General features: G+C 50.8%; 3 protein-coding genes across 3 annotated transcripts; 1 reads left to right on the top strand and 2 right to left on the bottom strand.

Annotated features, from left to right (window-relative positions):
* Positions 1 to 3,741: 3,741 nt before the first annotated feature.
* PV05_11172 (uncharacterized protein) lies at positions 3,742 to 6,267 on the bottom strand. Its single transcript, XM_013454629.1, has one exon. The coding sequence runs from the start codon at positions 5,815 to 5,817 to the stop codon at positions 4,180 to 4,182; it is 1,638 nt and encodes a 545-aa protein (XP_013310083.1). The 5' UTR covers positions 5,818 to 6,267; the 3' UTR covers positions 3,742 to 4,179.
* Positions 6,268 to 9,900: 3,633 nt separating this feature from the next.
* Positions 9,901 to 12,966, bottom strand: PV05_11171 (uncharacterized protein; the record flags this gene model as incomplete). Its single annotated transcript, XM_013454628.1, has 6 exons — positions 9,901 to 11,081; positions 11,139 to 11,563; positions 11,687 to 11,857; positions 11,912 to 12,391; positions 12,472 to 12,496; positions 12,545 to 12,966. The coding sequence occupies 6 exons, from the start codon at positions 12,964 to 12,966 to the stop codon at positions 10,394 to 10,396; spliced, it is 2,211 nt and encodes a 736-aa protein (XP_013310082.1). The 3' UTR covers positions 9,901 to 10,393.
* Positions 12,967 to 13,181: 215 nt separating this feature from the next.
* Positions 13,182 to 15,385, top strand: PV05_11170 (uncharacterized protein). The gene is made up of 3 exons (XM_013454627.1): positions 13,182 to 13,597; positions 13,654 to 13,806; positions 13,853 to 15,385. Exons 1-3 carry the CDS (start codon positions 13,412 to 13,414, stop codon positions 15,245 to 15,247), a joined length of 1,734 nt encoding a protein of 577 aa, XP_013310081.1. The 5' UTR covers positions 13,182 to 13,411; the 3' UTR covers positions 15,248 to 15,385.
* Positions 15,386 to 15,389: the final 4 nt, after the last annotated feature.

The following is a 15,389-nucleotide window of genomic DNA, read 5'->3' as shown; positions in this document are numbered from 1 at the left end:
GTCCCGGACGAGAGTAGGTTGCCGAATCCGATATCCCAGCCCGAGCCTCGGCCAACTGCCGCGCCTCACGAGCATAACCCGGAAGTGAATGAAACTAGTAACCAGCGGCACCATTCCTTCTTGACCATGAGCAATAATGCCCAGGAATCTATGGACCACCCAGGGCTTACAAGCAAGGTGGCGGTGAACCTCGGTGAGCGAGGCATTGCACGAAGGAACTTCACCCAGCAGGAAAGATCTAGGATCTGAATCACTCGGAGAAGACATGTCAAAAGACAAAATCCGATGCCTGGGCTCTTACCATACACTCCACATGGATTACCATGGACAAATTTCAGACTGGAAATCTTACAAGACTCGTGTGGTGGCAAGTCAGCACTTTAGATCCCTAACTCGACAGCCGCATGACCTGTGGAGGCAAAGAACCACATCCTTCAAATCTTGACTAGCTCCCAAGCGTGCGGCATCTTCCTCGGTCGCCGCGAATTGCGCAAGGATGTCGACAGTTGAAGAGATCTGTCATCAGCATTCTGCACTCAGGTAAAAGCTCGAATATGGGGTAAGAAGTCCCTGCAGCGTTTTCGTTGTACAGTTACACGAGGCAGGTACACTGCGGAGGACCTGCTGCATCTCGGTGTTTTGGACCCGAAAGAAGATCGCAATGATCGCCACTTATCGATTACAAGGAGTCCATCTGCGAGAAGGACGTGACTGCACAAGCATATTGATGGCGAGTCCTCTTCCGTGGAGGAAGGGATTGTCTTCAGCAGGAACGTCGGGGTGTGTTGGAGGTGGTATTTCGCCCGAAGTCCTCCAGGCCAGGATTTGCCAGCAACTCCCCAGTCCTTAATCAGACTTTTTGATACTGTGACGCCTCCATCTCGAGAAAGTCATTTCACAGTGACCTGGTTTTGTCGGACGATACGCAGTTACACAAGACACGTTGAAGCATCATCTTGATCCGCATTTACGACCAGGCCATCCTTCAACATATTGATGAAGGCCGAGCCAGAGTGTTCAGCCTTGCCTGGACACTTAGCGGTCGCTGTAGTCCACTGGGTGAGTCTTGAACGTGGAACCTCTCTGACAGTTCTCTTTGTCTAGGATTGCTCTGCTGTTCCTTGAGACTCCAAGAATGACACGCGTCTGTTCTGCAACTGCCGAATTATTGTGGCTATTGCGCATACACAGCCTGCCTTGGTCTCCCCAAATGAAGTGTTTAAGTCCCCCATCAACGATCCAGACCCGGTGGATCACCCCATCAATTGTTCTAGAATTATGCCCGACGGTAATATCCACAACAACACGGTCTGTCCGTCTTGGGACACTGACAAGTCGCACCATAGCCCACTTGGAATATCGACGGGCCAGTGTCTGTCCAAAATGAGGCGAGGCTGGTCCCTAAAGGCAATACTGACCAGTGCCGGATTCCATGGGCCACATGACAGTGGTTGTTATTTCTTCGTCCCAAAGCGGCTCTCCATGTGTCCGGCGTTGCAATCACACGCAAAGTCTTCAGATGTCAGCACTGATGATTCGTTTATGCAGACACGGCACGCGGACCGTAGGCCGTTTGTTTGTCCTTTCTCTTTTCCAATGAGAGCGAATTTCCTCCGCCCTTTCTTACGATGATCGGCAGGGAACACCCTTGGACCATAACAGCTGCGTGACCTGCATATACATTCTTCAACCACTAACATGAGCGCCTGTACACTTCCCGTCTCGCCTATGCCAGCGTCATACGAGGGACCGTCAATCGTACCAATCCTGGAATCTTGAAACCTCATCCCAGTTACGAAGCACACCTCCAAAAGTGCAAAATACTCGCAAACAGTGCAATCACAGACACCCTTTCCTTTTCCATTTCCTACCCTGCGTCCTCGGAAGCGCCAACCATGGTCCATAGGCAACCTCAGACGTTTCACCTTCTGGCCAGTGACCGTGGCCACATCGTACTCGCACTATAGCACGTATATGCAAGCGCAGATTACCCACGCATCAATCATACTACTCGTACTGTGTCTAAGTTATTAGTCGCCTGCTCAGTCAGCAATATCTATTCCCGAGCACCAGTAATTGCGTTCACATGACTCCGTATGGACTTTTCTCACATGCCTCCCGTGACCTGCATTTGTGCCCATTTGCACGATCGATCTGCAATTACTCCATCACTCTGCTTTGGTGCCCACGCTATGTTCTGTCGCAACGCCTACCACAGTTAGTCCTCCCTGGAACTCCCTTTTCTCGACCGGTCGTGACCGGTCTGGCTGCAAGCTAGCTCCTTTACCCAGTGTGCCAGTCAGTCCCAGACCAAGAGATTCCAGATCGTTGATTCCGCCTACAGGTGGCACTTCGCTCTCGCCCTCCCCCGCGTACATCTTAGCCGGTCTCTACTGCAAGAAGAACGTCCACTCCAGCCCAGCCATGCTACGAGTGTCACACCATATTCCGACAACTTCAACTTTCACCCGATCTCGATATCTGGCATGCGGATATGGCAGGAGGGAAAAAGAAACGAGACCCCCCTTTTTCCACGTTCTCGTCACATGCCTACGACTAAGGTACTAGTACTTACTGTAGCAAGTCGTCAACACCCAAAGTCATGTCCCATCACACATCCAAACTCTGCAGCGCGTGTTGTTTCGGCTTTCACTGTTCCCGTTCGTCTTCCGCGTCCCGAGGTGACTTGCTACGTACACCATCTACTATTTGTGTACACTACGTACACTCAGCCGATAATCAGCCCTTGGGAGTCGTCGGACCAATTCCGAACCCCCCGCTGCCCCATTCCGAGGTGTAACTCAGCTCTAGTGTATCCCTACCCAAGTCCCTGCTAGGTAAGGTAGTCAATGTCAGGCATCAATCTCACTCATGTGTTGACTGGCCGTGATACGGTTACCACTACTAGCACATACTGACCTAGTAACTCCCTCGACGTTTCTCCGCACACGACGCTTCGCCTGCATCATGCTCAGCCTCACTCCAACAAACTCCCCCTTTCTATTTCGCCTTGCCTTTCTGCCTCGCCAGCCAAACTCAACCCGTGCACTCCCGTGATACAGTCCCACACACTGGGCACAGTTCTCTTCAGCCCAGACAGGCACGACACGGTGGCAGATGATCAACTTGCAAAAAAGGGTCTAGGAGTCCCCACTCAATCCAAGTACTGGTTCCAGAACCCAACGAGTCGTGCGAGTACTCCGTACCTAAACACCGGACTCATACTTGAATGATTATGGGCCCCCCCATCACCCGTGAATTGCCGTTTTCGTCGCCTAAACTGGCTCCCCTAGGCTACCAAGTTGCTCACGCGCTGAGCCCTCCATACAACTCCTACACTACCTTCCTTCTCCAGCGCGGCGGCGGCACCGGCACCGCTACGGGTGGCTTCATAGCAACGGCTGAATAACAAAAGAGATCACCGCTGATAGTCCACGTACTAGTACAAGTAAGTATCCTTAGTGCGCACGAAATAAGCATGTGGCCAATTGCCAGGTCCAGCCGAGACAGCGAAAGTCTTGAGAAGCTCACATGAGCAGGTCTCCATGCTTATTAGGCTTTGAAGATTTGTGTGAACAAATCGTAGATGCTGCTCCGTGGTAGGTACTCGGACAGTACAAACTGCCGTGCGAGTGCGTGCCCTACTGCTCCACAGGAACTCCATATGGGGGCGATATTTTCGGCACCACTGGCCAATCACGCAACCCGCAATTCAATAAATCGATACAAGCAAGAACCCCGGTTAAGACAATGTCATCTGTTGACACATACAATACTATTGATACAGGCATACTGCTTCAAAACTGGGAAAAGGGTATGGTGGTACGTCGTGATATAGTACAAAGTTCGCATCATGTGATGCAGATGAAGGGATAAGCCTTGCCTTCCCAACCACCCTCGAATTGCTTCGACGTAGACCAGAGGCGAAGATGGCATGATAGATCTTTCTCGCTTTTGGACCGCCCGAGAAACAAACAAAGAGTTCCGAGAAATGTGCCAAACAAAGACCGGGATGGGGCGTAGCCTCACCATCCATTTTTCCATTTTCCGCCTGCCATCCGTTGATAAATCAGGTATCAGGGTCATAAACACATACACAGCGTGAACCCGCTAAGAACGCAAGACAGGAATCAGAAAATACAAATGCAAGTATATACAAATCCATAGGTCGTAACACCTCTACCAGCCTTTGGTGTGGTATTCCCAAGGATTGTCAAAGTAGTGGTTCCAAGAGTTGTTCTTGGACGTCTCCTGCAAGGCTGTTGGTGGGGGAGGCTGAGAAGGTCCCGCAGCTGGCATAGTATGAGATTGAAGGTTGGCCATGCTTTGAGCATTCCGTCTCTTCAGGAAAGCGTTGGCAGTCTGAGACTTTTGTTGTCTTTCCCATAGCAGGTTTTTCCGGAGAGATTCAGTCAGTTCTGTGGACAACATGTTTCTCCTGGTGGTCCGAGGAGAATGTGCCACGCTCTTAGCGGATGGGTTTGGAGGAGGAATCTGTATTGGTCGCCGCCCGGACGTCTGCATCATCATCCCGTCATCCTCATCAGGCGAGACGGCCAGGCGCTCGGCTTGTGTCGACCCTGTTCGATTCCGCTGTAATGCAGGTTGTGAATACGCGTGGTTGAGCCCGGTTTGGGATTTGTTGAGTGCTAAAGTCAACATGGAGCGACGTGAGACCAAGTCAGGACGACTGTCGACGCGTCGGAAAACGTGAGCTTCTTGCACGACCTTACCATCGTCTGAATTTGAGTCTTCCCAATCGTCACCGTCTTCTTCCTCGTCTTCGTCAATGGCCGACTCCATCACCTCATCAGTATCATCCTCTTCATCACTGCTTTCAATGGCGCCTTCATCATTCTCAGCGTCTTCTTGTATTCTTCGTTCAGCAACGACATCTTTGAATGACGTCCGCTTGGGCTGCATCTTCGACTGTGACCCTGGTTTCAGATTTGTCTTGCTCAGGCTTTGTGACAGCGAGCTTTTGGGAGGTGGAGCTTTGTGTGAAAGTACTCTTTGCTCAAATGAGGACTCATCGTCCTCTGAAGATCCGCCAAGGGTGAACATGCCAGCCTTGATAGTGGGATTGGTTTTGGGTATTAGTTTCGATGAAGGCACTGGTTGCACGCCAGTGCTTTGCTGTCGTGAGCGGAAAGATGATGCAGCTGGAGAGAAGCCGTGCACAATTGATCCGGACCGAATCAGACCATCCGAAGAGACCGAGGTATCCGAGTCACGATGTTCGATTTGACGAGCTGTTGTACTTCTAGTGGCAGTGGTAGTATTGGACAAACACGAGTCAGTCGAGTCATGTAGAGGTCTGGGGTCGGCTTCAGTCTCGACGTTGGGAATAGGTGCTGCCTTTGCAAGGTTCGGGAGACTGGCTTCGATCGAAGGAGACAAAGGACATAATTCGGATTTTTCTTGTATCTTGACCATAATTTTTTCGAGAGTGTTGGAAGTCAGGTGGCGTGATTTTGAGAGTGAACTGGCGCATTCATCCTGTCCATATGACCTAGACCGGCTTGAAAGCGGCTTCTCGTGCAAGCTGTCGTCGGAAGAGAAGGAGTTGGACAAAGATGGCACTCGGGATGTGGCTGGTGGAGAGTCGACCGGCGTCACGCAAAGTGATTCTCGAGACCATACTCGCCAACTCATGTTTTCATATCTGTGGCCCTCTTTGATTGTTTCTGAGCACTTGCTGAACATGGTCCACATGGCCTTTAAACTGATGGCATTTGAAGGATCGATCTGATGCATCTTGAGGGCGTCTAATTGTAAGACTTCGGGGACCGGACACGATTGCATCTTGAATTGCATCTATCGAGCCGAAAGGGGGTTTTGAGGCGAGAAGGATAAGCGCAAGGGCAGGAGCGCGCCTTGAAGTAGGAGTAGACCGTGGTATTTGCTCGTGATTTGCAATGGCCGCAAACGGTGGGATCTGGTGTGATGGGCTTGTGACGCAATCGAGTGCTCGGTTCCGATCAGTTGGGAACAGCTGTTCTGGGGCAACCAGGGCTAGAGATCCGATATGGAGATGAAGTCGATGCTTCGAGAGCGGGTAGAGCGTAAAGCGAGGGTGTAGGCCATAGACTCTGGCGTGTGAGGGTGTTTGTGTGCGGTGCGGTTTGGTTTGGTGAATGAAGCAAGTGGGAAGGCGAGGCGCTGGGGAAGGGAAGCGGTATAACTAACAAAGAACAAACCGGGGGCAAGATGCACGCAAGTGCCAGTGGGCCGGGAAAGGGCCATGACCAGGGAGGGCCATGGATGATGGGGGCACAGGGCAGGGCACGAAAAAGAACGAGCAGGGGTCCGGCATCGGGTAGTTTTCATGGCGGACGCAGAGGTCACTAACTCACTAACGTTAACTCACTAACGCTGGTGCAGGTGCAGTGCAGGGAACTGGGGGTGAAAGGATCTGCGAGACACGAGGAGAAAAGGACCTGCACTGACCAGACTGACCTGGAAGGGGCCGCCATCCACTACGGTATAGGTTCACTAGCCTCAGACTGTTTGCAGGACGGGAGTTGGGGAAAGACGTAACGAGGCGCGTAATGTGAATTGCATTTGAAATGACAGGCTCTGTTGCAAGCGGCGACCCGGCTATCGGACGGATTTTGGCTTCTTTGGGTAGAATTGGAACGCTGTTTGGAGCCCCACAAGCCAATAATTCTTCATTCTTCATTCTTCATCCTGCAAGCCCCAAAGCCCTTAGGTTAGGTCAAGTAGGTGCCTGCGGACCCCCAGCTAGGTGCCAAGGGTGCCCGCTGCCCCCCAAATGTCGGTCAACTGTTCGGTCCAGGCACCGCTACGGATACATGCTCGCAGCCAGGCATCAAGTCACTCGACAAACCATTTGCAGAACGATGGAGGTGATTCCTCTGACCATTCTCTCATCATTGTAACCTCACAAGAGCAGCTGCAGCTAACGAGACCATCGATCCCACGTTGGCAGCAGGGAACAGCATGTGGAACAAGCGATAAGATCAACACAGGATTTGTTCGTCTGCTGGTCACATGCGCCGATTTGTGTGTTGTCGCTCTTCGCTCTTCAGCCACTTACTACAGTCACGTCCACTCGTCCAGTGCACTTCCTTTACAAGGTACCTCACCTCCTACTGTCCACCGTCCAACCTGGAAAGAGATCATCCCCCAGGTGGCAATGCTTCTGGAAATGCACACTACAATGCGTTGTCGAAGCAGCTGACTCGAACTGCAAAAAGCAAACAACGCAAAAGAATGAATTGAACGCCTTTTCGAAAAGTCAAAGGTCACCAAGCGAGTGTCATTTTACCATTTAGGCGGGCATTATTCGTCCGTCTTCCCCGTTCGACTAAACGCGTCCACGTGCGACTTCTTTCGGTCCATTTATTCTCTTCGTTTGTGTGTTTTCTGTCCAGCTGACAAGCTGCCCCCAGCGAGCTGGCCACTCATCAAACCTCGTCCAGGTTCCCACTCAAATCGCCTTTGCTGTCTCACTGACATGTGCAACCCGACCCTCAACGCAGTACACGCCCTCGACGCTCAAGCTCACACACTGAGAAACAGGCCACTCGGTTATCGCTGCTTTAGGAGGAATCTGTGCCCCAATGCTCTGGCACCGACGGATCTTGCCCCGAATGCGGCCAACACCCGATCGCAGTTGTGAAACTTATCCACACCTTAGGTATTTTGCCCCGGTATCCTCGAGACTATTAATCAATTATACTGATGCTCCAGCAACTACGCAAGCAGTCGAGCACGGCCACTTCTTAATCTTGCTCTTGATTTCGGTCACACTTCGGCCACTCCGTGACCAATACTGTACTCCCACCTGCTCCCAAGCCACACCGCTGTGACCACACCGTACTCTTGCTTACTCCCACGTCTTCATATGTGTCCATCCCACTGTGACTGCCGGCAGTCACAATAGCCGGCGGCCCCTGCAAATGTGGCTGAAGAAGCGTCCATTAAGAAAAATGCCAAATTGGAGGTGACGACTTCTGCTGCAATGAGGTTGTTTCGATTGGGTAAATCGCAACGAGCAGAATTCTTTCATTCGTCCTTTCTATTTCCTTTCGTTGCCACAAACTCACAAGGAACTGGATAGCAGTCACCAGGTCACCTGCCCACCTGCAATATCATCGTATACCGCCAGAGCCAGCAACGATCGCCTCTGCGTTTACGAGCTGCCACAACACAATAAAAATTCATGTCCCATGCGTCTTCTATGGCAGCTTCTCGGAACCGCTCCTAGTCGGCCCTTTACTTTTGCTACCGACCCAAGAAACGCGAGTTGAATCCCTCCTCCGGGAGCCCAAGCCTATGCATTAGCCTGTCTGTCATGATCGCTTATTGACGCTTTCACTTGCAGTGGCTGGCACGCCAACAGCTCCTTACAGTCAAGTGCCCCGGGCGGAATGGTTTTGCCATATGCCGGGCGGGGCTCGAATCAAGGGGCTTCACTGGCTCGCCAGCTATGCTTCCAACGGCTTGACAAGGGGGGTGGCCACCACCATCTCAACCATGCAGTGTGATTTCACGGGGCTGCATCATTTTTCCCAAAGTGATCAGCAACATCTCGGATATGCCTGCTCCCAATATGATCTACTTCCTCTTTGCCATTCTGTGTGCTTACCGTTGCTTTCTCGGAACACCAATAAGGTTGTGGGGATATCCATATCCGCCACAACTGCAATTGTGATTCTTCTCGATGTACGCGGATACGGAAGTATAACAACGGTTGAATACTTCCGGTCTGCTACGATACGAGGGTCACGGAGCCGCCTTTTGTCGGTCCTGAAGCTGCCTTTTAGGCTCACACCGTAGGCAGCTGTCACCCCTGGACTCATCTGTTACAATCCTTGCGATGGATGTTCCAAGACCATCCGAACTTTTCTGTGTCTCCAAAAAAAAATCGTCAGCGGACATCCTTGACGTCGCATTCAATCACCACGTCAAATTTCCGTCACTGTGGTCGCGACAAGCCCAGAGACCCGATCGCATTCCGCATTTCTACCGCTGTCAAAACTGCCTGACTTGATCTCGCCAATGGCAAGCCTGATCAGCCTCGTCATGTTATTTTCGTGGTCCGCTAATACATTCCACCTGATAGCATTATCCAAATCTCCAGGAGTAACACTTCGATATAACAAGGGCGTGAGAACCCGAGGCCTTGCACATGCCATCAACTTGACGTACATGTATCTGCACGGTCGTGACAGGCTTAAAGGTAAGAAGGACCTAGGAACTCCTCGATTCCCCAGATGCACCCAGAAGATCCTTGCATACTACTCGTACCACGAGATTCCCAACAATATGTTTCGAGCATCACTGGGGTAGCTTCACAAGCTGGATCATTGGATCGCTTCAAATGAGACTGGGGGTCAATATCGTGCTACACGCCAATGTACGTCACAAGCTCAATTTCGAGGTGCGTCGGATCGTCATCAATAATGACCAGATATGTAGATACCTCGTACTCGAGCTGCGGCAAAAGTATCCGATACGATTCGGCAACTACTTTGTATTGCACCTAGATACATTACATCCACTTACATCCGCAGGACCTCAGGTTGTCCACCGGAGTTGTGTTTGTGGCCTCGACAGACCTTGTTCGTGGCTTCTCTAGCCAGTCCCTTTCATTCAAGCTTCATATTTGTCGATGCCAATATACAGGCCCGTTCTGAAACTTTCTTGGCTCGCATAGAATTTGGGGACCAAAATCAAGCATCGCTATGCGAGCTCAATTGCATCATGGGCGCATCGTGCGCCCCCCCAGTATTTCGCGAAGCTCCATTGCCCCCTCCCTGAATCCCCTGAACAGATCTTCTTGATAACTGAGGGAAACCGTGCAAGCATTCGAACATCCTTGCTTCGACTTATCACTGACAATCCCTCTGGCGGTCAAGGATCAGTCCTTGGCAGAGAGGCAATATGTTTCTGCAGGCTCCGAGAGAGAGGGAGAGAGTGATCCTCCCATGCTGACGGTCGTAGGCTCGGAGGAAGGGACGTGATCACACCCTCCGTCCCAGTCAAGCTCATAGTACGACGGAAGATCACCGTCGTGTCGTGCTGCGGCAACTGGCGCACTGACTCGACTTCGAAGTCACGGGCTCAATGCTGGCCGCATTCCTTCATGTCATTTGTGCAGTCCAAGCCTGGCCTCTTGAGCAGTTGGCTTGTTCTCGTCCCAATAACAGATTGCCTCGGCTTGTGCGTCGTACGGGGTGTCTTGATATCGACGGACATGAAAGCTTCGGTAGTGCCTAGTCGCATTACGCTTCGCGGATGTACAGGCGTTAAGCCAATCTGGTCGCTACTAGTATAGTCATAATATTCTGCGTAAAGCGAGGGTGAATTCAATGGTGAAGTGTCTGCAGCACCATCATTCATCGTGAGAAGCTTTACACCATCATCAACTCTCATATGAATAGTTGTTGTAGTAAGGCATAGTTGTATCAACTCCATCCATCAAATTCTCCGGGGGCATCGTTTCATTCCAGGAACCCCATCCCATAGATGGCAAAGCCGCGGGCAGAGCGAGGTTCTGAAATACGCTGGATTCCATAGTCGAGGGAGTCATGCCAGGTGTCATAGACTGACCATAACCTTGTACCATCCCAAAAGTATTTGGATCCAGAACGGGGAAGATGGATGCTATCCGACGTTCCAAGGACTGATCGTCAAAATTGTACGGAGTTGAATCAGTTGTCGCAGTCCCTTTTTGAGATTGATCCTCCAAAATCATATTCCGGTACAGGGAAATGAAGCGAGGTACTGGTGGAGGTTTCTGGGTGCTTTGAAAAGTCGCTTCTCGGGCCTCCCAGGCTTTGACCGTAAGATTTGCCAAAGCCAATTGAATCAGAATTGTCTTGTGCCTTTTCTTGATGAAGAAGGGCTGTTTATCGAACTTCATGCGTGCTTCTGCACTTTCGGAAAGTTGATGCCAGGCATGATCTGCGAGTTCGTCATTCGTTCGATCGCGTAGCAACCATGCGAGATAGATGTGTGCCGGGAATGGATAGTTTTGTAACATATACCAAGTAAATTGTTGGACGGAGGGGCTTCTGATCAACGTGTTGTAGTACTCAAGCATCTGCAGTCTAGTTCCAATGGCATCAGCACAACGATCCCCCAGCACGTCTGCAGAGATAACATACGAAAACTGAAATAGTGTTGTTTTGTTCGTCTGAGAGAAGCGTCTCGAATTTGATTGAACGATAGGTTGTCGCAATGATATTCTCAACTTGGTGATACTCGATTTGGAGGTCATGAGGGACATCAAGTGTAAAGGGATCGTCGGATCGCAATGCTGCCAATATACCCGCTCGAGCCGCTGCTCGAGATCTTCAATTGCATCTTTTCCGAGGGCATAATCACCAGTGCGAGCTTTGGTCTGTTGGACAACCTGAAGCACCTCACATCGAAGCCTCACAAACATCATTTCTGTGATACCAGGACCTTCAACCGGCGGGGTTTTCATATCAGGGAATAGAGCGCTATCGTCGGTATTTGCTGGGAGTTTGGTGTCCCACGTATGCATAACAATAGAAGGTTCCGCACCAGAGACTTCCGCTACGCGGTGCTAGATGCCGGAGGAATTAGCAAGTCTTTCATGCGGTATGTTATGCTCGCGAAATCATTCATCGAAGGCACAACTCCGGAGACGGTCGCGGATTGAGGAATCTGTTCTTGCCTCTCAACTTACATCAAGCAAAACAATCTGCCACCACAGTCTTCTTCTCATTTCAACCTCAAAAGGTGGCATGGTGTAGTGCGTTCCATCCGTGCTGAGTCCCATTCTTTGAGCGATACGGACGATGATACCAGTAAAGCAAAACAGAGTTCGCGGTTCCATCGACATTGAGAGGCAAGAGAGCTTCAGATTGTCAATCAGCAAAGGCGAGGTTTGGAGCATTGGAGTTTGACATACAACGTAAAGTGTGAAAGCCTGAAGAACAACAAAGTCGGACGATCTGAGGCAACCCGCATTTCTAAGAGCCTGTTGGGCTCCGGAATGGAAACGAGCCAAAAGATCTGTCTTGTTTTCTTCGAAGAGCTTCTGACACCATTCGTCGTCCATTGACATTGTGGCCGCAGCATAGATACTGAATAGCAGGGCTTCAGTATTTTTGGGAATGTTTCCGAGGTCGGCAGTGGCATCTAGGACCTTCTGTTGTACGGTTGGTGCGTGGAAGATTTTGATGAGTGGATCGACGTTATCCAGAAATGTCTGCCAGAGCCTGAAGATGAGTACTGGAGAAGGGTGTAGAGCGTTCACATTTGCTGAGGTATTGACGGGGAAGAGGAGATCCCCTTCATGGTCGGTGTGTTCCTCAAAGGTTTCGCTAATCGGATTTGCAAGCACTTCATCATCGGAAGCTCCGCCCAGAAGGACTTCAGCATCACGGTACTGCCGTATGTCAGTTTTATGCTTAGGGTCCGATCATGAAGAGATAGATGGCGCAGGGCTTATCGCGGAGGCACACATACTTCATCACTAACACCAAGGCTTAGACTGCTGCAACTGTCAGCGTATTCTTCAGTAAAACGAGTCTGGCCTTACGTCTCGACGTGTCTCTGAGCCTTCTTCACTGACGCAAATCCGCCCAGATCCACATCATGACCGAAACTCTGTGGGCCAGGATGCAAGTTGGTTGGAGTATCACGGATGGACAAGCTGTCGGTGGTAGAGCACTCTTCTCCCCTAGTACCTTCATTGTTGATTGCATCGAGATCTGCTCCGTATGCTCTCAAGTGATGTTCATATATTCGTAATCGTGCAAGCAGCACCGCTTCTGGAAACCGCCGTTTTCTCTTACGAGGTGGAAGTGTGGCAGCGGAGACGCATGCGACTCCGGCTAGAATGCAGTTCCTACATGGCTCATTCCGATCGCACTTGACTTTCCGTTGCTGACACAGAACACATGGGCGCTTCCGATGCTCGCGGGAAAGATCTTGTTGTTGAGTGGCTTCATTAGAAGACATAACGCTGAAGCGCGCGAAGAGATAGACAGCGAGAGACAGGTTGTCTATAACGGGAACTTAAGGATTCACCGTAGCCTTAAGTTAGAGTCACGTGTAGAGCGATGTTCCCCGTTCGGAAACTTGCTCGGAAAATAGAAACGAGCGAACACGTCCACGCACGTCTCACCATCACCGACGGTCGCGCTCTGGCCTTTTTTGGTCATAATGGCCTCAACTCGCTTGCGACGTCGCTGCCAGCAAGATCCCGAGCAAGATCCTGAGCACAGAGAAGTCGACCGTCCAAGTGCCGAAATGGGATATATATATCCTTTGTCACCAGTCCCAGCCGCAGTTATGGTCTGTACGGCAAGAACCTCCTCTTCCACCTCTCTCAGTCACAGGAGATCAGTATCGTCGTTACTAGTATTCATTTCAAATCGCCATCGATTTCAGTCCTTTGGGAGCCATGATTTTCTCGTCTGCAACGCCTGAAGATACATCAAATGTCCATGAAAGAGACGATGGAGACGGCGGAGACGGCGAAAATCAAACCCTTACTACGCAGCCGGAAGAAGAGCATGTCTATCCCCAAGGCCTAGCATTGGTTTTGATCATTGCATCGGTTTTGTTGTCAGTCTTCTTTGTTGCTCTGGTGAGTGTTGTGAAATCGATGATTTGAAATCTTCAGCTAACAGCCAACCATTGCAGGACCGAACGGTTTTATCGGTTGCTATACCTAAAATCACCGACCGGTTCCATTCGCTCGACGATGTCGGCTGGTATGGAAGTTCTTACTTACTTACCAACTGTTCAAGCCAGTTGCTCTTCGGACGAATCTACAAGTTCTACAATACCAAATGGGTACATGCTTTCTCTATTGCCATTTTCCTATCGCTGATGTTTCCAGGTCGTTGTCAACTGTATTGTGATCTTTGAGCTCGGCTCTGCCCTCTGCGGCGCGGCTCCCAGTTCTGTGTGCTTCATCATCGGACGCGCTATAGCTGGTCTGGGCTCTGCAGGGATATTTGCAGGAGGTATGATGACCATATACTACGCCGTACCTCTCGGCAAACGACCCGTATACACTGGGCTATTCGGAGCCACCTTTGGCGTCGCATCCGTGATTGGTCCTTTAATAGGTGGTGTGCTTACCGATAAGTTGACTTGGAGATGGTGCTTCTTCCTGAACCTCCCTATCGGCGGCGCCGCTCTCGCTATCATTGTACTCATCCTCAAGCTTCCTGACCCCACGGGCGAAAAGCTGCCACTACGCCAACAGCTGGTCCAACTCGATCCCCTTGGTACCGCCGTATTCTTACCCAGCATGGTCTGCCTGATTCTGGCTCTGCAATGGGGCGGTACCACTTACGCATGGTCATCATGGCGCATGATACTTCTTCTCACGCTATTCTCTGTCCTCATCGTCATCTTCGCAGCAACACAGGCCCTAAAGGGCGATTCCGGAACCCTTCCACCACGCATTCTGTTCCAGCGTAGCATTGCCGGAGGAGCATACTTCACATTCTGCGTATCCGCCGGATGGTTATTGATCATTCAATACTTACCGATCTGGTTCCAAGCCATCAAAGGAACATCTGCGCTCGACGCCGGAATCCATTTCATCCCAACGGTCCTGGCCCTCGTACTAGCAGGCATTCTGGGCGGGAAATCCACCCAAGCAATCGGATACTATGTTCCAGTCATGTTTCTCGGCCCCGCTCTCGCCAGTGTTGGAAGTGGTATGCTTTCCACCCTGAAGCAAAACTCAGGACATGCTATGTGGATCGGTTACCAAGTGATTGTTGGCTTGGGACTTGGAATCGGGATGCAAGTCTCCGGCTTAGCCGCTCAAGCGGTCTTACCCCAAGAGGATGTTTCGATCGGCACGGCCATCATGATGTTCTCTCAGCAACTTGGAGGCGCGATTTTCGTGTCCGTTGGCCAGAACGTCTTTTTCAACGATTTGATCTCCACCCTCTCAGATATCCCGGGCCTGGACACAGCGATTATCCTCAATACCGGCGCCACTGATCTCCAAAAGACGATTCCCGCTCGGTATTTGACCCAGGTTTTGGCCAAGTATAACCATGCCTTGACCAGAACTTTTATTATCTCCACCGGGATGCTGGCGGCGAGTATTCTTGGATCTTGCTTCATGGAATGGAAGAATATCAAGACAAGTAAGAAGCCAACCGGTGGTCCTGCTGCTAGGGAGACGGTGGACCTGAAGAAGAAGAAGGGAGAGACAGGTGACAAGGAGAAAGCAGTCCAGGAAAGCAAAGCCGAGACTCATGTTGTTTGAGTACGCACTCACCTCAACTACCGTAAGGAAGTGGAAAGGGAGAGTTGTGAAATCTTGTTACACTGGGCATCTATCAACGCATCCTGCCATTGCCCATTCATTTTCGTTCTCTGGTGGAGAATTACCATTTAATAAAGATATT

Source organism: Exophiala xenobiotica, assembly GCF_000835505.1.
Source record: "Exophiala xenobiotica strain CBS 118157 unplaced genomic scaffold supercont1.7, whole genome shotgun sequence".
NCBI lineage: Eukaryota > Fungi > Ascomycota > Eurotiomycetes > Chaetothyriales > Herpotrichiellaceae > Exophiala > Exophiala xenobiotica.
This window is presented reverse-complemented; position numbering and strand designations above follow the sequence as displayed.